This window comes from Xiphias gladius, chromosome 12 (assembly GCF_016859285.1).
Source record: "Xiphias gladius isolate SHS-SW01 ecotype Sanya breed wild chromosome 12, ASM1685928v1, whole genome shotgun sequence".
Lineage (NCBI taxonomy): Eukaryota > Metazoa > Chordata > Actinopteri > Istiophoriformes > Xiphiidae > Xiphias > Xiphias gladius.
Window position 1 is genome coordinate 15,594,646 of NC_053411.1, and position 26,818 is coordinate 15,621,463.

The following is a 26,818-nucleotide window of genomic DNA, read 5'->3' on the forward strand; positions in this document are numbered from 1 at the left end:
TACCATTGGTGATCTAATGTTGACGGAGGAAAAATCGATTACAGCCCCGTTAAGTTAGCATACAGCACAGGGTTTTTGCCATGTGCCTGTTCCCATGACACATGACCTTTTTTTTGCCCTAACTGACCATCCGTCTCCGGGGCCAGCAAACAAAATCTCTAAAAGTAATAAGTTAGGTCTTCAGATTTCAGCAACGCTGACATGTTTTTACTGGCTACACAGAGCAGCTCTCAGGTGTGACAGAGTGAAAAAAGAAAATAGTTTCAGTAGATAAATAAAGCTCTCAGGGAAGGGGTGAAAGTTTATGAGTCCTGGATGGAAAAAAAAAAAAGAATTTAACAGCCTCCCTGGTAGCAGATGGAGCCCAGGGAAGTTTAGCAGCTGAACTTTTAAAGTGTTAAACATAGTGCAGATATTAATATTATTCTGTTCACAACAGAAGATCAGCGGGAAACTGGATGGTGATATAACGTCTGAAATATCACGAGCTGCCTTTCTCTGTCAGGGAAACAGGGTGGCGGCGTGTGCAGTGGCTGCCCAAGTGCCCATGATGAGCGAACCCTGTTTCACTGAACTCCTACCACAGCCGGGGTTTTATAGCTCAATCCGATTCATTTGGTATCACATCATTTGGGACTTTGTCTCCCTTTCGGTCCTTAATCTTACAGGTTTTGAAAATGTGTGAACAGGAACCATTTCGAAAGAAAGCTCGAAATGTTTGAAACCAATATCTAATCCGATTACTAAATTCAAATCTGCTCTATTTAGGGATGCATTTTGTCTAGTAAGTGTCAGTAGTGTAAACTGACCACTATAACTGCTGAAGACAAAGAGTCAGAAGATAAAATACACAATAAGATATTAAGAGCTTCACAAAAGCAGTTATTTTATCTACCTGCAATCAAAAACCCAGCACTAAACTTTAGTTCACATGATGACAAAGACAAACAAAGACAAAATATCAATTTAAGTCAGTGAAATAATTTACTGGGACAAACAATTTTACATTTACATAAATTAATTTATGTGTCATGATTCAATCTTTTTGTTAATTTTGAGCTCTTCCACAGCAGCCCCGAAATACTTCAACCCTTCCATAAGGCATGACATGGTTTTCGCAGCATTGTCAATGCATATGTATGAATTCTATATGAGAATATGATGGTCGTATTGCCAATCTGAGAGTCTGTATGGCAAGACAACACTGCATATTTCCCAAGCTGGAGTCTCACGCTGTATCACAAGTCTCAAGCCTCTATAACAAAAACACATTTCTGGAGAGTTCTCAGGCTGTCATGAAGACTTTATGGAGTGTAAGTATGTGTGTATTAGATCCTCTTCTCACAATCCTGTATCCTTCACCCTGGGGCTACAGGAAACCTCACAGAGGGAGGGAGGGGTTGGGGAGGGGGGAGGTGTTCGAGCATCCATCAGCCCGGCTCAGAGTGCTCTGTCTGCGCTTGCTGTGACGGCCGGAGGGCAGGCACGCAGCTCCCCAAACCTCTCTTTATCTACTCCGATGTCTTTATTTTCTTCTCCTCCACTTCGTCTCCTCTTGTCAGTGTCTTAAACAGAGGATTAGCGCTTCCCACCTCCTTTTAAATGTGTTTCTTTCTCTCAGGTGTAGCAGAGAGGCAGGATGACAGATGGAGGACAGAGAATTCAGAGGGAATAGACGATTTTTGCTCCTTTAAATTAAGGAATTCTCTCTCTTTTGAAAAGAGAAGAAGAATAGGAAAAAGTCAAAAAAAAAAAAAAAGTGGATGCGAAATATTCCATTGACTTATTTCTCATGTTTATCTGTCCTACATCCTCCTGGGTCGAACGTGAAGTTGGGGCTAGCAGTAAGGATGACTCATTGTTTCTGAGCCTGCAGTGGTACACCCGTTTACGGAGAGTCAAAAACGCCTCCAATTTACAAAAAAAATGAAATTGTTCTCTCATTGCCTGTGCAAATGGAACTTGACTTACTTGGCTTTCTCTGAACAGGTTTTTAAAGTTGAAGAAGAGGTAAAAGTGCATTTTGTTCAACTGTACAAGCTGGTGTCTTCTTATCCCCTGGTCTACAGAGGAGAGGATGGAGGGACGAGGAAGAGGAAGGATGAAGAAGTTCAGTTGAAAAGGATGGAGTCAGGATCTCTGTTGGCTGTCTGCGCCATATGTTTCAGTATGTCCTTTTTAGTGATGATTCCCAGCAGCCTCCTAATGACGCAGAGAGAGAGAGAGAGAGAGAGAGAGAGAGAGAGAGAGAGAGAGAGAGAGAGAGAGAGAACAAAAGTCAAGTAAAAGCAGATTACTTCATATCATACTTTGTTTGCTCCGTCATGGAAAGTCAAAGAAGAGACAGAAAACAGAAACACACACATTGGACCGAGGTCCTATCCTGACACTTCGGCTCAGCTCAGTTTTATTACAGTCCCTGAGGGGAACTGGCTCGCAGCAGGAGATCAGGGTAACATAAAAACACAGCGTTAAGAGTGTGAAGGAGGAAAAGCACAAATGCCATGATCACGCTAGAAATAATTAAAGCTGACACGTCAGTACTAAACACGTTCAAGTTCACAGCCAGGATGATGAGTAGAGGCAATGATTATGTGAACTTGAATTAAGTCAAATCTGTTTCCTCTACAGCTCATGCCTATAGAGGAGCAGACGTGGAAACCGGTTTGCCATGTGCAGTGATTAATTTCGCAACACTCCCCGAACATTTCACTCCAATTCAAAACAGGGACAGGGTTTGCAGCTTATGGCTCAACATAGTCAGACCCTTGAACAATTTCCAGGAAATTCAGAGAATAAATGTGGGCACATCAAACAAAGTGCTCGTATTTCCAAACAGAAGATATGGGCTGAAGGAACAGTTGAGCAGTGCCACCTTGAACACTGAACACTTAACCCATACCACAACATTTTACCATTTACAATTATCCAGTTGTTATCATTTGGGGCTACAGTGGCTGCAATTCAGCAAAAGTAGCATAGTTTTAAGTTGTAGAATATCACCAGTCTCATCATTTAACAAACAAAAAAAATAATAACTAAACAAGCGACTTTTAAACATTTCCACAAGGTGGGGAATGTCTTCTGAAAAAGAACCACTGAATCACCCAGAGGTCGTCCTGGAATCATCTGTTGGTGAAACAGAACAACTCAGGTAAAAAACAAATGCTCAGACAGCACTGACACTCGTTGACACATGCAAGCCTGAAAATGAGAGTTAGACAACTGTGAATAGAATCCCATGAGTCAGAGAGTAAAAACATGAAAGAAAAGAAAAACAAACCTTCAAGGCTTGAAGGTTGTTTTTATGATCTGTCATAATTCACTGACTAAAAGCGCTTATAACAAGCCTGTTTATGCAAAATCAATTGCAACTTAATTTAAGAACCAAAACTGAACCAGGAGTTTTTTTTTTTCTCAAGCTCCAAGAACAAATAGTGACACGTCATGTAGATATGAGAAAACCTAAAGATAGTACACTAACTAAAGACAGTCTGGGAAAATACATTTGTTACCAGTCAGAGCGATGAAATTAACACTATCCGTCTTTCAATACAACCGCAGAGATCAAATGGTGGCCTGCACATAGCCTCAAGGTCTTTCTTCCTGGTATGTGTCAAACTATCCACATCTCTAGACAGTGAGTGATTCACTGACTTTAAAGCTTCACGTGAAAACACAAGTTCTACCAAGCAGAGCAGACAACAACTTTATTTAGCCATCTTCAAACCCTTCTTCTTTCTCACTCGAAGCCCATCCTTCCCTTCACTACCCCCTTGTTCCTATTTGCCTTCTGGCCCATAAAAAATGTGACTCCTCAAAGAAATTCTCCATTTTCATGTCACACGTGGATCCACTCTGGTTAAATCACGGCTTTCTATTGTTGGCCTACAAGCGGTCCATCTGAAGCAAATGTGTGTGAGTCCTGCTGAACTCATTGTGCCTGTCAACAACATTTCAGCAACCGTGTGCGCTGTCAAAAATGCTCATAGGCAAGGCAGTGAGTGAACCTTGAATTGCCCATTTAGAACTAAATGTTCTGGTGGAGAGCTGCCACTAAATGCCCAAAAGTAAACATGTAGAGCTGAGCTGAAGGGCACTACTGAGGCTTTTGTTGACAGCGGCTGATTTTCATTTTTTCTTCTCTCAGATTTGGTTTGAATTACTGACGATCCAACAAGGCCAATCACTTCAGGGCTACACACAAACTTTAAAGCTGCACTTTACAGGTTATGTGAGTAATCAGCTTATCAGCTTTTGAAAACAGTTGTGTAATGTCTTCTGTGGCTTTGGAAGGAGGGGGTGAAATGAAAGATGCTACTGAGTTGCATTGTGGGAATTGTAGGCTCAAATCGTTTTTGGAACTTGATCCGTATTAATGGCTAAAAGCCCGTATATTTCTTCCTCTCACAAACGGCCTAACTTTAAGCGCAGTACTGAATTGACAGAATTCGCCTTCAACCTCAATACTCAATACCCAGAAACCTAACGTAAAGACATTTAACTGCACACAGCACATTGGTTTTTACCAACCTTATCATTCTGTGATTATTTGCCCCAGAAGGACAAATAGGAAAAATCTGAATCTTTATAGTCCATCACAAGATGAAGGAAATATATCTTGTGTTAAGTCTGCCGCAAATTAAAAGAAGAAGAAGTATTCAAAACAATACCGACGGGGTTTGTGATCAAATCTCAATGCGTCCTCAACGCGTCTTGGGTGCATTCACACCTGTACTTAGAGCGGTCCACTTGCGATCGGCTCACCCGAGACTCATGTTGATGCCAGGTATGAGCAGGGCCAAAAACTAGTTAGACCAAGACCAAATATTCAACAACTAACTGCCACAGCCTGAGTTCATGGCAATGTTCCTGCTGAAAAATGAAAACAGTATACCGTATATGAGGGAGAGAAAGTGACAAAGAGAAACCACAAGTTGAATCGTTATGTGTGTGTAAGTTATTATAAGCCTGTGTTTGACAGCGTTGGTAACATACTGTGCACCCATGAACATATACACATTTCCACTTCCAAATCCCTAAAAGCTGTGTGTTTGAACCTGTCAGACCTCCATGTAAACAACCGAAGTCTCTGTGTGTATGTATAACAGACAGCGGGGAAATGAAATGGAAAAATGAACGAAACACTGATCAAGTTCGTTCTCAGTGGGATTGTGTTCTGTTCTGGTCTGCAGACTAATCTTGCCCTTTTGTTTTAACAAGGACAAATATGAAGTGTGACGGAGAACTGGATTTTGTGTAAAGGTTGGCCTTGGTGGAGCTGGAGGTGGTTTTGTGGACAGAGAAGATATCAAACAAAGGGAAAAAGAAAGTTTTGGTAAATAATATCAATAAAATTCCTGGCTGTGCAGGGTACTCATCCACACCATACTGTATTAACCTTTGTGGAAAGAAAGCTGAAACAATTGGTGTTGGACAGAAACTTTATCAGTAGCAATTTTGATAATCAATTAATTATTTCTGTTTGTTCATTTTTCAGAAATGACAAAATTTGCTGGTTCCAGCAAGTCAAATGTGAAGATTTCCAGCTTCAGTTTGTCTTGTATGTTTGTCAACTAAATATCTTTTAGTTATCTATTACAATATTACATTTTATATAAAAAAAGATTTATTGACAAATGTATGTGGGAGAAATAACCAATAATGAAAATTAATGTAACGTTTCTGCCCTAAAGCTCTAGCAAAATACACCCCCCATCTCACATCTGCCCGTGAGCCCCTAAAGCCTCCTCAAGAGAAATGTCTTCGGAAATGTCAAACACACCTCTCTGTTTTACCGTTACTCTAACTTCTTTCTCCTTTAACAAATGCTCACAGGAACGGCAGGGCTTACCAGAAAAAAAAAAAAAATCAGGATACACTCTGCTCAGTTTCTCAGGTGGTCAATCACTCATGTCCTGATCACACGGATCACTTTGAAGTGGCAGATTTGACTCTGAAGAATTTTACAAGCTATACAAAATACAAAAAATGGCAGGAAATTGGTCTGACGCCAAACTTAGAGAACTGCTCTTCTTCTTCTTCTTCCTCCTGTGTTTCCTAGTCTCATTGGACAGTTGCCAAATGCCATCAAGCTTTGCCACTGTATCTGTAACATTCCATCAGGTCAACATGGAAATTTTCCATTACGAAGACCTATGTACAGTATGAAATCCCAAAAGCCATTATATCAACAGAGAGATGAACCCAGCAATGTTACAGATACCATGTCTGAAAGGGGCTCTAAAAATGTCCTCAGTAAAGTCCATGTTGATGGAGTCAATGGTAGTACAGAGATATGGGCAAATACACCTTGGGAACTTCCTGTACCATCTCACACCATCCCTCCCTCCATTAACCGTCTATGTTTTCCTCCCTAGCTCCTGTGCCTCCTTGCTTTTCCCTTTAATGCATGACCTGACAGTGGAATGACCCGGGGCTCTCCTACACATCCATCCGTCACTCCTTCTCTCATCCTTCCGTAAGCGCCGTTTCCTGAAGATATTGCACTTTAATGTCTACAGGAGTGGGAGTGTGGTCAGTTTATGTATTCGTCCATCTTTCCTCCCATCTATCAGTCCCACCTGCCTTGCTTTTGTTGTCCTTAAAGATACATGAAAGCAAACGCCACATACTTTTTCAGAGGACAAAAATAAATGTTAGGGTGTGAATTCTGAAAAGGCTTCTCTTTTAGGCAATTTTTGGATCGCAAATGGTCAAAAATGAATATATATCTGAAAATCAGGCGCCACAGTGTATGTATGTTTGTTCTCACCCATTATGTGTAACTAGACATTGGCGTAGCCCCAGTTTCCTGAAAATATCCACAGTGATATCCATGGGTGTGTGGTCGGTAACCGTGAAGGGGCTCAGGTCCATGATTCCTCTAAGGCGGAGGGGGGGTGGGGCATCGGGAGCCTGGGAAGGAGCATGCTCAGTAAAAACCACCTGGGAAGCGCTGACGACGCCCTCTTGACGCTTCCGGGCGTTGTCTGAAAGGAGAATGGGTTAACAAGTGAAGCGGCTTTTATTATTTAAAGCGAGCGAGATGTGAATAGGGATATTTTAGGAAAGAGACAAACACCAAACAAAATCATAAATAAATGAGTATGTCACAACATTAGCAATATTTTGAAAATTCTAGTCATGTAGGAGGTTTTTGAAATGTCTTTTCAACTCATACAAAAGATTACATGATGTTATATTATATATTTTAAGTCTGATGTTCTTTCCAATTACAGCATATGGAAGGTATGTTTGCATGTAAAAAGGCAGAATTCTGACCTATTGATATGAGCAGGTCTCTTCTGAGTACAAATCCTACGAGCCTCTGGGACTCCTGAGAGACAACCACGGGGAAGCCACTGTAGTGTGTGCTCTCCACCAACGCCTGCGGACAAACAGACATATGTTATACGCATTATGGTACAACGTCTACAAATCCACACGACCTTAGGAGAGAGACAGAAGTTATTTCGATTTTTTTTCTTCGTCAGCTGTAGAAGTTAAATAATTACCATTGTCCGTATAAACTACAATGTGTGTTAAACATGCCCTCAAATCTTGTAAACTACAAGTGAGAAAGCTGAGCCTTCTGGATATCGTAAGAGATTGTAATTGCAGCTGTCACTTTGTATGTTTATTTATGAACAAATTTAGTTTATAACATGAGCTTTGGCTCCACTCATCTTCTACTGTAAATGCAGGTGACACGTTTTTGCTATTATGTGTATACATGTGTCCGTACCTCCACCTCCCCTACAGTCATGCCCTCCTGTGTGAGCACGGCCAATGCAGGGTCCGACCTCCTTGGCCTCATCACGTCCACAGCCAGGCTGCTGTGCTCAAACTCCTCTTTTGGTTCCAGGAACGGGTAACCATTAAGCCGGATGTGAGCCTGCACAACATAGACGAGAAAATATCAAACTTAAAACCTTGAACTCTAAATTTAACACACATGGCAGCACTTTAATCTAAGTATGCATGTTTGTAGCTGGAGAGAAATCAGGGGGAATGGTACGGTATGTGTGCATACTGACTGCAGTTTGCCAAAATTGCATCAAACCCAATAAGACTTACAGCTTAAAAAACAGAAACCGCAGAGGGTTTAAACACACAAATATATCATTATACAGTATATCTTCAGAAGCCACATCACAGACATGTACACCTCACCTCATAGATTCCCTCTCTTCCGAAAGCATCTGCCACCCATTTGCTGGTCATGGTCGCAGCCATGAGGGGAACGATGTACTCCAGCCCACCGGTCAGCTCAAACATGATGACTACGAGCGACACCGTCATACGAGTCACCCCACCTGGAGGAAGAAAGGTGGAGAAAGGCATCTGCAGGTGACTCAAACATGACTTAGAAGACAGTCTGATTCATCCGAAATGAGTAGAAAGACGAGATCACAATCCAAAATGTAAGTGAAACACATCAGTCAAGACATATATTTATGACAGTATTTCTATGAGAGGGGTCATGCTGGCAGATACTTTATGTTTCTTCATCAGAACGTTTGAGCTCTTTATTGTCCCTCATCTTTATATGGAAACACTGTAGTTAAGGCCAGTGGTTCCACTCTGATTCCAATTATAATCATCTTGCTTGGTTGTGGCCAGAGAGAGAAAGCTACACTTTAAACTTGATGCCACAATTATCCTCTGTGACCTCCTTCCTCTAAACAAATGGCTTAAGAAAATTGGATGTGAAAGTTTCATTGCGAGTCTTATATATCCATTTTTTGAGGAGATGAAAACAATCTCCCTTTTGTTCATTGCTCTGTATTTCAAAAATGCAAAAATGGAGATGATTAGATTTTCTCGAAATTGTTCCCTGATGTTTGTTATTGAAAAGTAAAAAGAAAAAAAAAAAATACATATTACATTCGCATGTTTTTCAGCAAGAGAATTAGGACTATTTAGTAGATACTGTCAAACTGCATTTAGAATTAATGTTTTTCATACAAAAGAGAAACTTGAAGAAAAAAGCCAAAATTTCAATCACATCCTTTCAAAGTATTCAATTTATCTTAGTCATGGCCAGGAACTTTTTGTCCCATATATAATAAGGGCTACCTGCTTTAGATTCAAGTACTGAATCTGAATAAAAAATTTTGACTCTAATGCAAGATTACATTTCTATGGTCCCTCATTGGTCTTAAAAAAACAAACAAACAAACAAAAAAAACCTACCAGTCATCAGCCAGGAACGTATTATCTTAATCTATCTTAATCAGTTGTTTCCAAGGACCAGGAAATCACATGCAGTTAATACACTGAGACATAAAACATAAAAGTGGTACAAACATAAAATGTAAATGGCCAATAATAAAACGAATAGAAAAACAAGTCCCATAGGGATGCAATCAGCACCACAAATCACCTATGATACATATATTCCATTACAGTGTCTTGTGGACAGGACTAGTAACAGCACATTTGCAATTTAGGAGTTAAGGACACACATGGCCTTTGGGTAAGTACTGTTGGACTTTGATAGCCTTTTTTGAAAGAACCGATGAGGGAAATAAAAACAGAGGGAATAACACTGTGGTAAAGAGAATAAGATATTTGGCTTTGCTAAATCGGATGAGATCTACTCATTTGTTTGAAGTGATTGTTGGCCACTTGCATTAAATGCTATTCACAAGGGCTGGCACAGCATGTACTTAAACTGGTATATAGTAAGGCAAATATTTTAGTGACATATTTCAGAAACAAACAAACAAAAAAAACCTCTCTCTAAACAATAGATCTATCCCAGATCTATTGGACAGACGAATCTGGCTTGTTGAGTAGTTTTAACCCTCTCCTCGTGGTAAGAATTTCGTACTCAGCTGTTTTTATCCAACACATCTCCTGAGTGACAGAGCACGCTCGCTATCTGTTTTCTGTGCGGTGTTTACTTAGGCATAGCGAACACGTTATTTTCGTCATCCATTAACACTTCAGGAATTTACTGCCCATAGCAAGGAATGGTAACAATTTATTCTGTTTTGGTCGGCATGTTATAATATTGAATATAATACAGAGTTTGCAGTAGATTTCTTTCCAACATGTAATGTCTAAGAATTGATGCATTAAATCTAAACAATCTACGGACAGTCACTTCTTTTCAAAAGAAAAAAAAAAAAAAAAAAACTCGAATGATTTAATAAGAATTTACAGAAGGGAAAACGTGAAAAAAAAAAGAAAAAGAAAAAAGCCAGTGCAGTAAAATATTTCAACCCGTTTCCAATAGAAATTGACTTGTTTCAACGATTTTCTAGAAATGAGTGAGTATGTTCGACCAAGAGAATATGACAGATTTTTTTGCCTTGTTTTACAAAGTAGAATGACTTAACAAGTAGGTGATTTTTTGCAGTGTTCTACTTACAATATATTATATATAATAATCATCATGAAGTAAGGAAGATGCTCGAGTTTAATAGCATAATCCAACAAATGTACTGTATGGGCTCCCTTCATCCCACAATTTGACACCACCTAACTGACTCTGGGAAGCAACTGAGCAAAATGGTCCAGATATCCTTCTCCCCACCCACATCCATCTGCTCCCTGGGCATCCCAAGACATTCCCAAGTCAGACTGTACATTTTAATCCCTCTGGCATGTTCCCAGTTGTATGTGCTAATAATACCACCGCACAAAGGCATGGGCATCCACAAAAGATCCTGATCAAATGCCCTAACTACCGCCTGCCTCCTTCCATCTATTCCAAGCTGCTTCTTAGTATCTGAGCTCCTTACTTTTCCCCCAAGGGTGAGTCCTAGCACCCCATTTTGGTTGTTTGAGTGTGTGATCTTATATCTCTGGTTACCTGATCGACTTGTAAATCAAGAGCTTCACCTTCAGGATTACCTCCGTCTTCCCCTCGACAGTCCGACAAAATCTGTTTGTCAGTCTCATGTTCCATTTTACCCTCACTCATGATCAAGATTAAGTTTTCTTTATGGTATAGCACCCATCTTTCAAACAAATCAAGCACCAACCCATGTGCTTAATGCCATATATGTCTCACCTAAACATGCAGCGGCTCCCACCATAGCGTAGAGCCCCGGTGTGATGCAGTCTGCTCCTGGTGAGCACCATCCTTTAAAGATGACGCTGTCGTGGTTGTAGTAGGCCAGTTGCTCCATGCCGACGCCCAGCAGCCTGCCAGCTATGGCTCCAACTGCCATACTGGGGATGAAGAGACCCGAGGGAACCTGGATGGACAAATGAAAGGCGAGGAGAAAACAACAAGAAGGAGATGAAGTATTAGGCAGTGCTGCTTAGCAAATTATTAGTTTTTGTGACAATGTAAAATGCTACTTTCTCTACAGTTAGTAACAGCTGAGGTGCAGGTAAAGTAAAATGAGATATATTGATTCTCACTCAGTGATTGGGTCACTTCAAAACCAAACACAAAGTAATGAAAATTAAGATGCACAAGTATATTTATGAAACTGACTCTAACACGTAAAGGTGCTAATTTTTATGCTTTGGGTTTTATGTTTTCTACGGTTGTGAAACTTTGGGAATCTCGTGACTCGATCAGAATGAATTCTGGTTCCAATAAGTAAAAAACAGGCGGCCTCTATTTTCAGGCTCTTACTCCAGCTATTACTTTCTTTGTCTTTAGTCCAATGAATTGCAGTATTAAAGATTACTGGCAGTAAGGCTAACTTGTCTTGAAGAAAGTCACTGTCTGACAAATAAAGTAGAGACAAAGACATCCTCGTCATGGTCCTCATCATGTCGAGTGATGTACTTATTAGAGTGACTGCTTGATAGACAGCATTCTCTCTAATAAGTACTGTAAGTTAAAGCATTTTCCGTCAAATGAAGCGCACCGTGTCTCAGCTTCTGTAAAAAAGTGACTATTGCCTTGTCAAGAAAAAAAACAATCTTTTTTAATCACCATGTAAAGCCCACAGCCCTTTTTTTTTTTTTTTTTTTTAAACTAATAACTTGATCCTCCAGTGAGCCACATGACAGTGAGTCATGTCGCTGTGACTCTGTGTATAAAACACGCAAAGAGTTTAGAGGCTCAATTACACTACATCTGAACTACGAAATAGGCAAGATCAGTGAATGAAAGTAGGTCACTGGTTCAAAATCTGGTTCCAGATATATTTGAGACAGCTGCTTGTGTTGTAATTTCACACGCTATGTCACACAGAGTTCACAGAGAATGATGCATTTGTAAGCGACCAAAATCGGCATCAGCTAAAAATGCCTTCTGTATGACAGAGTTCAAAGGAGAGTGATGACACTATAACAGGCGACCCAACACAAGTGTGCAGGTCCCGGTGTAGTAGGGGCACACAACTCGTAATGTTTGTGTGTGTTAGTGTGTCTCGACCAACCTTCATGCCAAAGGTGATCACAGTGATCATCATCTTAAAGAATAAGGCCAGGGCCAGCTGCCACAGAGCGGTGTAAAGGCCTTCTCCTGCTGGCCGGTCTGCTAGGCTGTTACCTACGCCCGTCTCTGTTGTGTTGGGGGGCTGGAAGTGTGTGTGGATAGTAGAGTATGAGAGAAAGATAAACAGAGAGATGATAGAATCAGACAAAAATAAACAAAAGGAATAGAAGATGGGCACAGGGATAAAGGCAGCAAAACAAAAACAAAAAAGGCAGAAAACACATTTGAAATTAATTGACATTATATGTTGTAAAGCTCAACATTTGCTTATTTTGTGGGAATAAAGATGACAAACCTCCAAAATTTGCTCTCGCCACACAAAGAAATCTAGCTAGTCCCTTACACCACATACATACAGAGTCAGTCTTTACACACAAATACACTCAAATGGATCCTCCTCTTACACACAGTCAACAGCTGACCTGTTTGTAGCCGCAGAGTTGAGAAGAGTCGAGCAGGGAGCAGTCATTAAACAGCTCGGAGATGAGCTCAGCCCCACTCATCCTAGTGTAACTGTTTGGATAGGCAATTAAAGCGGTGAACGCGGCAACCACCAGCACCTCGATGACAGGGTAGTGACCGAGACGAGTGGTTTTACCTAGAGAAAGAGACAGAATCTGATTTATAGGTGAACTGGGGTTAGAAAAAGAGAGGCAGAAGATCTGACTTCAATCAATATTTATGTCAACATTTTCAGTCATCACCCCAACTGCACCACTCACGTCTCCTGCACCAGGCAATGTTGGCCTTGATGAACAGCGCCCCCCAGAGGCCTCCAAATATCCCCAGCAGGATGAAAGGGGCCAGCTCAACTAGGTGCCACGGGGCATGGAACTCCACGTAGAACAGCACCAGACGGCTGTTCCCAAATGGGTTGATGGAACGCAAAGTGAAGGCTGCGACCAGAGCGGCGAAGAACGAACGCCACAGAGTCTTCAGAGGGAAGTAATAACTCACCTGGAGGAGAGAGAGAGGAGGATAAAGAGCTATAGACTGAAAGAAGGGGTATATCGCACCTTAAGATGATAAAGATTACAAAGAATCTGTGTCACAGTTATAAGCAAAAAGAAACTTGGTTCTCTTTGCCAATATAAATGTCTACAAATGATAAAAAATAAATAAGTAGACACAATATCACCAAGCTGAATATTTACCACATGAATAATATTTAAAAAGGGAGGCAAGAACTCAGAATAGTACCATCAAAATTTATCAGTGCAGTTTACAAAGGACTAGGATTAGGGTATTTTTCATTGCATTATTTAGTGGTATAAACAAAAATCTGGATTATCAGTTCAGGACAAGTGAACTATGCGACATAAATTCAGTTGCTCAAAACTAATAATGACATGCATAGTTCTTTCATTTTTTAGCCTCTTGGAGCGGAAAGTTTTTTACTCAAAACTGCCTTCTTAGGTGGTCAAAGTAGTAAATTAGTCAAAGTACCAGTATCCTCATCCAAAAGCTCCATGGGGTGTTTTGCTGAGGATGGATTACAAAGCTGCCAAGACACAGTTATTTCCCAAATTACTGATGCAAACACTTTTCCATGGTTTACTATGTCCGAGTTGGGTGCCAGTGTTGTGCGGTTTCCAGCACAGTCACGTGTTCAAGAAATATAAAATAAGAACTGGATAGCAGTTAAATTCAATTCAGATTAGCTTTGGTATATCTGATAGTGATAAAATAACTGGCACTTACATACAGTATACATATCTTGTATATATATACACACCATTCAGCCACAACATTAAAACCAGTAACTGGTTCTAATGTTGTTTAATGATGCAGCAGATAACATCTGATGTTGTCTGAGATTTCAACATTAGTCTAAATAGATGACGACGGGGGATTACCAGACAAATGACTGAAAACTGGTTAATCAGCAGGAAAGTAGTTGGTAAATAACTGTACTCACTTCTTCCAGGCTGAATAGGACTCCTCCTATGGGGGCACCGAAAGCCACAGACACACCAACTGCTGCTGCTGCTGATAAAACCTACAGGGAAAATTAAGTTCAGTTGTATTACAGTTCAACTGAGACGTTGCACAAAAGATGAAACTGACGTGATTCTGACAGAAGTTTTTTTTATTTTATTTCTGTCATATGTAGAAACATTTGATTTTAATGCACCAAGAATTTAAGTTACCACACTATTGATTAGAAAGAGCAGTGACCTGTTTTCATTTTTTCTTATTGAGTTAACAGTGTGGGAGTCACCATTTGTTCATGTGGTTTGCACAAACACAGTCAAAGGCACTGTGTGCTCTTTACTGTTGAATGAACATTTGTTCTTTCAGACAGAAGATTTACTGCGATAACAGCTGAGTCACAACAGGCTAGTCGGATTAAAATAAGTAGTTCTCTGTGGTTTTTTTGATAAAGGCCAAATGTGACCACAGTGCATTAGTGCTATTACGGCTATAGCTGACTGATTATTTTCATTACACACTATTCTGTGCCATTATTTTTTCAATTAACTGAGTAATGATTTAGTCTATGAAATAGCAGAAAATAGTGAAAACTGCCCATCACAACTTCCTAGAGGCCAGGGTGAAGTCTTCAAACTGCATATTTTGTCCAACCAACAGTCCCAAACCCAAAGATATTCCATTTACATCAGAGAAAAACAGACAAAAGTAGCAAGTCTTCACATTGGAGAAGCTGGAGATGTTAAATAAAAGGTATTTTGATTGAACACTGACTATTTTCTTTCCCTACTGTTTTTTTTTTTGGTTTTTTTTTTTTTTTAAGATTTTGAAACATATACTGTATATGTCAAGGAGTGGTTGCATATCTTTTCGTTGTTGAATAAACTGTTACAACTCCAGAATTTAACAACTTTACAAATTCATGTTCTCAGTACCCGCTAAGATGCTGAAAACTATGAAACTGAATCCCCAACTAGCAATAACATCCCTCCTTATTTATCACCTTACCCAAAACTGCCTCAGAGCCTACCTCTCGCCGCTTTGCCTCATTCTTGCGGTATTTGGTAAACAGATGACACAGTATATTAGCGCAACAGCAGGCGACGTGGACCAGAGGGCCTTCCTTTCCTAAACTGAGCCCAGAGGAGACAGCTAAAACCAGGGTGATGGTCTTGATGATGAGGGTCCACTTCCCCAGGTAGCCACGTATGATGAACCCACTAAGGATGGTTTTAATCTGAGAGAGACGAGGAGAAAAAGAGAAAGTGTTTGTATGTGCATGGATTAGTTTGTGTGTGTAGAGTGGATGCGTTTGTACGTGGGATTATTTCTATGTCTGTTTTTTGCTAGGGAGGGATTGGTTGAGACATGGGTGTGAGCTAATAACCAAGAGAAAGAGTTTAAACATTGATGGAAGCGAAGGAAAGAAAGTGAAGTTTGTGTTCTGAATATTTTTCTTTTAAATAAGCGGTTAATCTCGTTTACGTGAGCCTGCTGACCACTGTCTGACCTCACGGTGATGAGACTGTTAGGAGAACAGGATTCAAGAGGAAGGTCTTCACTTGAAAGCAGGAGCGAGGAGGGAAATGTTTGTGTATGCAGCAAATAGTGTTGTTTGTGTGTTTTGATCTGTATATATGAAATGTGTGAATCTGTTTGGATACGTTTTTGCTCAGTTAGGGTTTCCACTTGTATTTTCCAGAGCAAATCTTCAGCTTTTAACTTCCACAGAAACTGCGTCAAAGAAACCGAGCAGAAGAAAAAGTAAACACTGATAGAGGGATAGCAGAGAATGGGATGTTAATAAAATCAATGTAAACAGATACTATAAGGAAAAACCAAGTGACAGTAACCACAGGGAGGAACAGACAAGTAGCAGGACTGATCTATAAAATGTTTTTTTAACAATAAACAAAGCTGAAGAAAAAAAATGGAGAAAGAAGAAATTAATAAGTCAAATGATGAAGAAATAGCAGAAAATGCATTTAGTGAGTTAATGATGCCTTTTTTACAATACATCATTTTGAGTGCAGCCTCACCTCTGGTATTCCTGAGCCACACGCGTATGGAGCGAAGGCTCTGACCAGCGTGACAGCCAGGAAAGAGAAGAGCAGAGCCCAGAAGATGTACATCAGATAGTTCACTATGTAGGCAAATGCACCCTGCATCGGACACACAAAGAATCACACAAAGTAGATATATATTTTCTCAACAGGCAAAAATAATAAGTTATAAACCATATAGAAAACATCAACTTTGTATCATTTATTTACCATCTTCACTAAGCACTGGTGTCATTTCGTGTCATGACAGCTTATGACCAGTAGACGGAACCAAAACCCCACTACAACTACTCCTAGTGGCATGGGAACTGTTACTGTCTGTTTGGTGCTCATGAGATTTGTTAAACAATAAAACAGGCAGTGCCCAATTCTCATTCTTCATTCACACATTTGGAGCTAAGACGCATACATATTTAAATTGTTTTTAAGTCCAACTTTTGCTCTGTAATTCCATCAAAACATAGCTTGGCTACTAAATGTAAATTTCATGGATCTAATTGTCACAATTATATTCCCAGCTCTGCAGCAACGTTTTATAATATTCTCCTACTTCTGATGTCCCCGTTATGAGCTCAGCCCAGCTCTGCCACTGTGGACAGCGGTCCCTCTCCTGGAACGTCGTCTCACTGGACTTCCAGCAGCAGTGCTCATGGTTGAACCAGAAGCCAGAGAGACACACCCCACCTTTCATGTCTGTCAGCCAGTGGGCTGCGATGTCGATGCCCCCAGCTAGAGCACCTGGTGCACAACGAGAGAGAGAGAGAGGAGAGTTCATAACAAAAAGGAGCAAAGAGAAACATTTGTGGTGGGAAGGTTTCGCTCTGTTCAAACACTACAGGAACTGATTTTTTTTTAGGTTAGTTCTGCCTCTGCAGTTGAAGGTGTGAAAATGTTTACTGAGAAAACATCCACATCAAATGTCATTCTGTATCCTTGTGTTCTGCCCAATGTCTAAACTTAACTTTTTCGCTCCTGGCAAAAAAAGCCAAAAAGAAAAAATTACCCAGGCTTCTAGCCAATTATTAAAATTAATATTAATTTCTTGATAAATATGTCACCCTGCTTATTTTCAGTGCTATCCTAGTGCTATTTTGTGGCTCTACACCAGTTGTCTGTCACCACATAGGAATTAACTTTCAGCTTATTCAGGCAGCACGGAAACAAGAGGAAAGGTAAAAATAGCATTGCCATTTTGTGTTTAAAAAGACGTGTAAATAAAGTGTATTTACACAGATTACTACAGTATCTTAACTGATAACTAAAAAATTAAAAACTAAAAAGAGTGATGTGTTTCAAAGACCAAAATTCTAATTGCATTTGGGAGTTGTACAGGTGCTGATTTGAAGTACCAGGTGTCTGAATGTTACAGAACAGATTTTTTTAGAGGTAAGATGTACACCAGGTATGAACAACACACTGGTAGAGAGATGTGCTTTTATATGGTTTAGTTATGTTGTTTTGTGCTATTGTTGTAGTATAATCTTGTCACCATACATAAGATGCATCATGAACGTCAGTGCAACTCATTTAGCTGTAAATTTCAGGGGGGAAAAAAAAACAAAAACATCCCACTTAACAAAAGTGGTTTGGGTATAATTTGCCGTGTTTTTTAAATATGTTGTTGACACTTACAGCCCAAATACAAATGAGGTGAAGGGAACTCGGTATGTGGTGAGCATTCCAAAACAACATACCTTTGAAAAAAATACTCAACAGCACAGTGTTTGTCTGGAAACAATGCCCCAGTTTCGAGTTGATTAAACTTCATGTGCATTAGACAAAATGAGTATTTGCCCAGACCAAATGTTAAAAAAATATAGTGTGTGTGGTGTGAGGGTTCGTGAGCTCTACCTGACATGAGTCCCACCAGCAGCATGAGCAGCCATCCAGAGAAGGCATCACTGACGCTATGCAGCAGAGCCACAGTCGACTGTCTGCTCTTATTGGTGATCTGGATGGACAGAGATGAAGGGATCAATATTCTTGAGTGATTATCACCATCATTATGTTGTCGTGTTTCATATCCTGTATTATATTACATTACATTATATATGGTATCAGTGATCCTTTATATCTATGTTGCTCTATTTCTTTGCTCAGGTGCATTATGGAACCATTCTATGTCGCAAAAAACACCTTTAGCACAGAATTACATTTAAGTACACTGATCTCAGGTAATGTAGTATGTTTATATCTTGTGCTGCTGTAACACACAACGGGATCAATGGACTGTCTCATATAACAGGACTTGAAAGTGGACCACAAAGTCCAAAAACATCCACTACTCCATCAGCTACTTTACAAAGCAAGGCACATAACCTTAATTCTCAGGTTTCCATGTGTGAATGTGCGCTGTAACAAATAAACAACAAGTAGGGCATGAAGAGCAAGATGTCACACTCTGCATAGCGGGGGTTGGTTGCTTCCTGTTCGAGTGACCTCAAACTGGAGTTTAGACTTGACACATTCCTAATCCTATTTCTGTGTGGTATTTTAATCTACATTTACAGTTTCATACAATAAAGGGGTTTATCCGTGAACTACTAATTATAACTTCTATACCAAGAAAGATATTCTTCGCCTTGATTAAAGATATGATAGTGGAGTAAACAGTTCTCTCTGCTGAATAATTATGGCTCAACTTAAGTTTGCCCTTCCCTAAAACAAAACAAAACAAAAAAAACCAAACACTCTTCATACGTCTCTGTGTCTGTCGCGGTCCTTGCTCTTCTCTCTGACCCAGTCGATGGTGTTGAAGTCTTCATATGTGCCCACTCCAGGCAGCGGGCCCTCCAGTGGGTCCACGAGCCTACTGGGGCCGTTACCGTTCATACCGGCTGCTCCTCTGCTGCTGTACTCCTCATAAACTCCTGGGAGGGAGGAAGAGGGAGTAGGAGGAAGAGACGGGGGGGAGAAAGAAAAACACATTTTAGATACACAGTAACGTCATCACACAAACACCAGCCTCTTGTTTATTACCACACTGTTTTTCCCTTATCCTATACACTGTGTTCAATTGCTCTATTAGAGATATTAGAAATTCAGTTGTTTTTAAACTTTATTATTAATTTGTGGGGTCAGAAGTCCATAGTTTTTGAAGAGTAGTACGGTACATTAAAAGAACAAATAAACAAGCGTGTGAAGCAAACAAATACTGTATTTATTTTGATCTACGACAGTATAAGAAAGGCATCTAGTCTAATTGGCAGATATTGGCACAAAGATAGCAAAGGGCATGGCCGGAGGCAAATTTGTGTTTGACCTCACTTTTCTTCACAAGCTCAACAGCATAAGGCCCACCTACAAGTCTACAGATTTTATTACACCTCACAAAATACAGCCGGTCACTTTATTTAAAGTCCTACAAGTAATGGGAGAAGTAGAAGTTTGTCCAGCCATTAGTCTTGGTTCTAGATTTAATACTACGCCGGGCTGCAAAATAAAAACAAAAAACCCTCTGAAGACAGTGTATTGTAGTAGTTACCAAGATATCTTGAGTGTCAATCACAAAATTAAAAATGGATCATACGAATGGATGTTGAATGTACAGTGGGGCAAAAATCAATAGTACAAATCTGGAATGTACTGTAGCAAAATCAAAATAACCTGGAATTCACAATTCAATCTAAAATGCATACATTTACATACATCTTTAATAGTATGAGCATTTCCGGCCTTTTTTCAGTTCATCTTTTATTTGAGTTCGAGAGTGATAGAAATTTATTTTACAAGAGCAGGTGCTGTTCTCCAAAAATGGATGTCAGCAGAAGAAATCTGGACGGGCTGTCTTCTCTTAGACACCCCATCTTAAAAACAGACTCATGCACAGAGAGCACGCGCACGCACACACGTGCGCACACGCGCAAGCCTTGAGAAAGTGCTAGCAGTCGCAATCCCACTATTATTGTACTGCTGAATCCTGTTACACATTAGTGCACAAAAGAGCAACAGAAACCTGTTATTGTAATATTGATAACACTATTCTTCACAATAGTGTATTGATGAGCATTTGAGGCAAAGACACACAAAAAGCTACGAGAGTGACTTCAGCTGCTTTCTCTCAAATGGCCAACAACAAAAGAGCTTGAGTACGTGGCAGAGTCTGAGCATTCAGTCAGCAACAATTACCAGACAGCAGCAACCAATCAAAACCAGCTCTCGACAGAAACAGGAACTGACAGCCAACAACAGACTTGAGATGAGTCATCATGGGATTAAAACAATCGTCTGAGCAGAAATAAAAATGTGTTTTCATTTGAGAATTAGTGGAAGACATAATATAAACGTAAATAATGGTGGAGGTGGTGCTTCCTGTCTGCGTGAAACAATTTTAATGAGGTAGTTCAGAAAAAAGGGAAGATACTGCGAAAACAAACAGATCTACATACAAACCTAGATGCTAGACAAAAACACAGTCAGTGTGGCATGTTTTCTAAGTAACAACCACTTTTCACAATATTTCATCTCATATTTCAGAAAGAAAAGTGAAACTTGGGTATAGTCTTTATAGCCATCCCAGAGTAAAGCTTTTTTGCCGCAGGAGACCATAAAGCATAGTGCAATCACATTTCAGCAAGACAAAAAAATTCACACATGAGCAGAAAATAACAATGGCTGTTCTGATTTGGGATTCTTTCACATTTTCTATTTTAAAATGATGAAATATACATCATCTTCAATTCACAAACGTGTCATTTCCAACACGACAATGAGGGAAGAGAAAGCTGCTATGCATTAAAGCAAAAGAAACATTTACACATCTGAGCCGACTAGTTAGACTGGTTTTAAACACTGATTAGCTCCAAGAATTTCCTGGGCGAATGAATAAAATTCTCTTTCTCTCTGTCACTGAGACACCATCAAACAAGAAAACCTGCCACGTAAAATCAAAAGAAAAAGAAAAGTGTACATTTAATACTTGACATTAGCGCTTAATTGTGTTCTTATTTCTGCAGATAACTGGCCAAACATAAACAATGTTCCATAACCATTTTTCATCGCAGATGAGGTTGATATAAGCAACCTATGACATCAACTGTGAATTTTACGTAAGAAGCATACTCTACAGAAAAAGACAGGGAAGTCACCAAAGTACACCAAAAACCAAAAACAAAAATGTACCAGTTCCTCAAAAGTTAACTCCTGAACAAAAACACTGTATATATTTATGTATATATACACGCATATTCATGTCCAGAATCCACTCATTACAATGTCACTCATGTACTGGGGTAGCTGAGGGTTAAAGTGCCTTGCTCACAGGCACACTGCCTGCCTGTGAATCAAGTGAATCAAGGTGACAAAACATGTTTATTTCTTTGCCAGGTCATTCGGTCTTTATGTTATAAAACTCTGTACAGTACATCACTTTACAAGTTTAAAGGACAGGAGTCAGCTGATGATAATGAAAGCTATGATGTAACACGACTTTAACAAGTCTTTACAAGAAGACTGGAGGGAGTACAAAAGTGACAATAATCACACTTTGTTAATAAACAGAGTGACATAATGGTTTAATTAAAATGAGGCAAAACAATTTGCTAGTGAGTATTAAGAATGAATAGATATAGAGCTGATGTTAGCCATACCCTGCACATGGCCATCCATCAAAGTTTCTTTGAAAACCACTGAAATGTTACGGAGATGCATAATATGAATTAGTTCTTTACTAAGGACCTTTCTGCAGAAGCTCTTTTGAATATCCTAAAGTTGAAAGGGGAGAGCCATAGTTGGATTATGCCTATCGCAAATCTGACCATACTCTTTGGCTGTTTAGAATTAGGGGTGGCAGTATAAAGACAATCTTCTATGAGAGTATAGATAATCCTTTTATCATGACCTCAGTATTTATCATGATATCGTCAGCTCCAAACTAATTGACACAGTGTCAAAGACTAATGAGGTTACCAGGTAGAGTGCACTCAGTGCAGCGTGGCCAATTTAGTTGATCTAGAGATAATGTGCAGATTCTTCCCCGTGACCAATCGATTGGTTGAAGGGTAGGTATGATTTCAGTCGACCAAGATTTTCTTTGTTTGACTACAGCCTTACAAATCTTTGTGTGTCCTTTTCTTTAGGATGGATTTGCACCATTAAAAATATAATAACTGTGACTGAACTTTTCACCTTTTTCCTGACATTCTTTGTTTCGGCTGAGTAAGGCCTTCACAAGATGCAATCACATAACCCAAAAACACTTGAAAAGAATAAGAAGAGTACAGGAATTTTTGATTTTCAAAACATAAAAGGATCATATCTGATGCAAGGACTCAGAAACTGAAATATATAGCTTATATACAGAGGAAATTCAGAGTAAAGCGATCAACATTCCCTGGATAAACTGGAATGAAAAGCAAAGACAACAAAAGAAAACAAGGGGTAAGGTTTTGAGTTTTACCTCAGCCGTTTGGCCATGACCGTATAAAAAAGGGACATCCCAGTATCAATGACCCCCCATCATGCATGAAATAAGAAATACACCGACACAGAGAGGTGAGAGTGTTTGCAATTCATCGTGTATCTGTTGCTGTTGACCTCTGTGTCAATTACAGCGACTAAAAACAGCTGTATATACACACACAAGCAAGCACCAAATAGGTCTGTTTCTCTCTCATGCAAGCTGCAGCAGAGAATCATTAACCACATGACACAGTGCTTGATGGGTTGTAAAATGATCTTAAAGATTAAGCTCCATGGTGTCAAACCTGAAAGGTATCAGCAAAACCACAATAAAGTGGCATTCTGTTATAAAATGTAGCGCAGTTTAAACTGCACGTAAAAGCAAAAAAGACACACAGTTAGCTGCAGTAACAGTGCTGAAGAAATACAATCACCCTGTTACTCAAGCATGGCCCGTGTCAGGATAGACTGCGTCAGCAGTCTTTCTACAAATCCTAAGTGCAAAAAGAAAACCCCGGGCTAAAAACAAAGCTCCTCTACGAACTCTCCCTCAGTCCCAAACTTACCATTTTCAACCAGCTCATCCTCATCCAGCTGCTTAGTCCAGAACTCCCAGACCATCTTTCATTACTGGACCCAAAACACCCCAAACTCAGTATCCACGGTCAATGATACAACTTGAACGGGGAATCTCTTCCCTCCTATGAACTCCTCTAGGAAGTGGACTCCAACAGAGCACTCCCTCACAGGCCACAAAACTCTGAAGATGAGTAATGATTGGCTAATTTATCTGGGAAGTAGATGATGACTTGCTGAGCTGGTAGGGGCCATTTTTTATAGGCTGAGATTGTCTGTGAGCTCTCCCTGATTGGTCACTAAGGTCAATGAGGTCAATGAGGTCACGTGTTTATAAGGTCTTTGACCTTTTGAATCCTGTGGGATCCTGATAGTCAGGAAGAGAGATTGTATGATACACGGTGCTTCGTAACAGGGTCAGGTTATGGGTCCATTTTCTTTCTATACAGTCCTTTCTGGGAATGAAACCCTTTTAAATATCAAATACTGAATAGCTCTTGTTCTCAGAGGGCTGGTTTATTCAAAACAAGCCGTGAATGAAAGCTGAAAAGTTCCAAAATCAGATGTAATATTTGAAAGAGTGACATATTTAGTTCACAGAATGACTGAACACGGATGAAACAAACTAAACTGCACTCCAAGTCCCTGGTTAAAACTATGATCTCTGTTAACAGTCTGGCTCCTTAATATTTCAGAGATACAGGATGATGAACAAAACATTTTGGAATCGGACCTAAATTGAAACTACAGTAATGCTAACCCTGCTGTGAACTCAGGAGAACTGTTACCCTACTTCCCCTTGCACAAAAGGTCTGAGTTAAAACTCCATCAGATATACTGATATAAAGTAGATAGGTCTAGACAAAAGTCAAATTCTTTTGACAGCGGTGAATGCTTACATTGAAAAGTTGAGCCTGGAGTGTGGCCATTATTCTACTCTTTACTTTCTGTCTGACGGCTTGATTTTCTTGGAAAACCTGTCAAAAGCCAAAGCCATAGTTTTAATGTTGCAAAAATGGTATTTCTGCAAAGACAGAATGTGATGTGATTTGAATAGTATTTAGCGGAAAAATTAACATGTCTACTTGACCCTTGCGTCATCAAAATGAATGAAATAGGTTCTTTCAGTTGACTGTATAAAGTACAAGAGGAGTTTCTGGCACAACTACACCTGCTTGAAAGGAGCACAAAGAGGGGAAACAGCCTTAAAGAGTCAAAACTTCAGCAACACTTATTGTACTTATGGTGTTGAGAGTAACTTTATTGTTAGCTTGTGCTTTTGGATGTCCCCGATGAAAGCCACAAGCCAAAGCGCGTCGGCCTCACAATAGAGTTTTCTCAACACGACAATTTACCATGAAACAACAGTGCTAAGCAGTCATTTGTGCTCTGCATTTGTGCTAAAGGGTTTCCTTCAAAATTTCAATCAAGCATGTTAATCAGTTAAAAAAAAAAAAATTGTATTTCCTTTAATAATCCACCCACTTTCTATACACTTGGCCATGAGGCATAACCCAGCATGCACAGAGTGAGAAGCAGGTACACCCCGGGCAGGTTAACAGTCCATCACAAAGTTCAAAGACAAACACACACATGCGAAAACCTGTGGCACAGGTACACATGAACACACAAGAATCAAATCTACAATTTAAACTGCCAAAATAAAAATGATCTCAAGTAGATTTCACAGTGAGAACTCATCAAGAGTTAGCACCTCTCATAAAGCGAGTCAGAAACACAGAGTCACCAAAGCAACACTACTTGTTTCCAGCAAGGAATTTCACGCTGATCTCAGCACTCACTGTGTCTGTGTGTGTTTGTCCTGAGGGGCATAACAGATTATAACCTTACATTTCCACAGAAATGCAACACACACCAATCATAAAACTCTCATACTCATAAAAGTCTCTCTCTTTGTCATATGACCGCAGTGCTGTCTGCCAGAACCTACACAGTATGTTATCTATTATAGAATGATTTGCACACACATGCATTAAAAAAAGGCTGACAGGAAGACAGTGACACACACAGACAGACACACACAGTCTCCAGCGAGGGTTTGAACTTTGAACTCCTTACGTCTGGTTGCCATGGGAATTGGCATCTCGTGTGTACCCTGTGAGGCCTAGCAAATACAAACAAGCATCACTGGAACATGTTAATATTGTGGACTGTCGTTACTTTGCAAAGTCAAAGATTTTAAATCATATTTACTGGGCCAGAGGAAATTGAATAAAGACGGAATGTGCGTCTCTGCAGTTGATTCGATTAATTTTCCTTTCCACAAGATAAAGTTTTCCACGTGTTTTCCATGTGTTTTGTACAACCATGACAATCAGTACAAAACAGCTTTTAAAAGAATGGTTTTAGCAATATACCTTTACTATGGCACTAAGGCTCGGTATTGTAACTAAATACTTTAGAATTAAGAGTACCAACTGAAATGTGCAGCATAAGTATCGAAAAGTGTTGAGTCCTGAATGGTGGCATTGACTGTTTGATTAGATTTTTAGGTCTGTCTACTTATTCTTTGATCAGATACTTCGTAATCCATAACAGAAAACTTTTATTATTCAAATTTTATGTAGGCAATGCTCTTTATTAAATACTGATGCAATAAGTAGTTTGTCACTTTTTGATGAAAGAAGGGGTCCATACATGTTTATATCCCCTAAATAAAGGTATCAAAAAAATTTACTTCGTACTTTTGACAAAAACTCTAGTACCAGATGACTGCCGATATCAATCATGAAATCTAACAACTAGTTAATGAATCCATTATTCAAGGAAAATCTATGGAAAAAAATTAATCAGCATCTGTCTGGAAGATTAAAGCCATTTTTAAAGCAAAATGTATTAATATTTCCTGGTTGCAGCTTCTCAAACTGAAGCTAATGTTTTTTGCAGCCCTATTTCAAAGGATACACAGCTCTATGCGACAACATAATAATAATAATAATAATAATAATAACAACAATAATAATAATAATAATAATAAGTATATGGTGAAAATATCTGTGTTAATACACAGCAGGACCAACTCCTCAATTCACTGAAGCTGGATGGGACAGCTTATACTTTGCCTACAACATCTCACCAGGGGATTTTTAGCCTCATGAGTGATCACAGAAACAAAAGGCTGACACATGATGTTTTATCTCAAACAAAACCTAAGCATAATGTAAGATTAAAACAATTATTAGTGCCCAAGGCTCTTTTTAGTGATACTATGACTGAGTGTTTGAGTCACAACTTTTAAAAGGTTAGCTGAGCATGAGTATGACCACAACGCTGCCACCATGCATTAATGCATTTTAAGAACACTTAACTTCTAACTGTACCAGTGGAGCATCTTGGGGTTCACCTATAACTCTGTGGTTGTACTGGCAGCTTGCAATTGTAAAAATGTGAAGAAGGGTGTTGCAGTAAAAGG

At 39.6% G+C, this 26,818-nt stretch overlaps 1 protein-coding gene across 3 annotated transcripts in view; it reads right to left on the reverse strand.

Annotated features, from left to right (window-relative positions):
* Nucleotides 1-967: 967 nt before the first annotated feature.
* Nucleotides 968-26,818, reverse strand: part of clcn5b (chloride channel, voltage-sensitive 5b) — a 32,857-nt gene continuing 7,006 nt past the window's right edge. For 2 of the 3 annotated variants that reach the window (XM_040140673.1, XM_040140672.1), the window contains exons 3-17: nucleotides 19,111-19,280; nucleotides 18,262-18,361; nucleotides 16,961-17,148; nucleotides 16,387-16,509; nucleotides 15,378-15,584; nucleotides 14,334-14,414; nucleotides 13,138-13,372; nucleotides 12,838-13,013; nucleotides 12,357-12,497; nucleotides 11,027-11,213; nucleotides 8,176-8,318; nucleotides 7,748-7,897; nucleotides 7,285-7,390; nucleotides 6,776-6,992; nucleotides 968-2,202 (exon numbers count right to left, since the gene is read on the reverse strand). In XM_040140673.1, the coding sequence (XP_039996607.1) occupies nucleotides 2,112-2,202; nucleotides 6,776-6,992; nucleotides 7,285-7,390; nucleotides 7,748-7,897; nucleotides 8,176-8,318; nucleotides 11,027-11,213; nucleotides 12,357-12,497; nucleotides 12,838-13,013; nucleotides 13,138-13,372; nucleotides 14,334-14,414; nucleotides 15,378-15,584; nucleotides 16,387-16,509; nucleotides 16,961-17,148; nucleotides 18,262-18,361; nucleotides 19,111-19,280 (2,315 nt within the window). In that variant the 3' untranslated portion in view covers nucleotides 968-2,111. Of the gene's footprint in view, nucleotides 2,203-6,775; nucleotides 6,993-7,284; nucleotides 7,391-7,747; nucleotides 7,898-8,175; nucleotides 8,319-11,026; nucleotides 11,214-12,356; nucleotides 12,498-12,837; nucleotides 13,014-13,137; nucleotides 13,373-14,333; nucleotides 14,415-15,377; nucleotides 15,585-16,386; nucleotides 16,510-16,960; nucleotides 17,149-18,261; nucleotides 18,362-19,110; nucleotides 19,281-23,375; nucleotides 23,648-26,818 lie in introns of those variants that run through there. The other variant, XM_040140674.1, reaches the window with a different exon arrangement.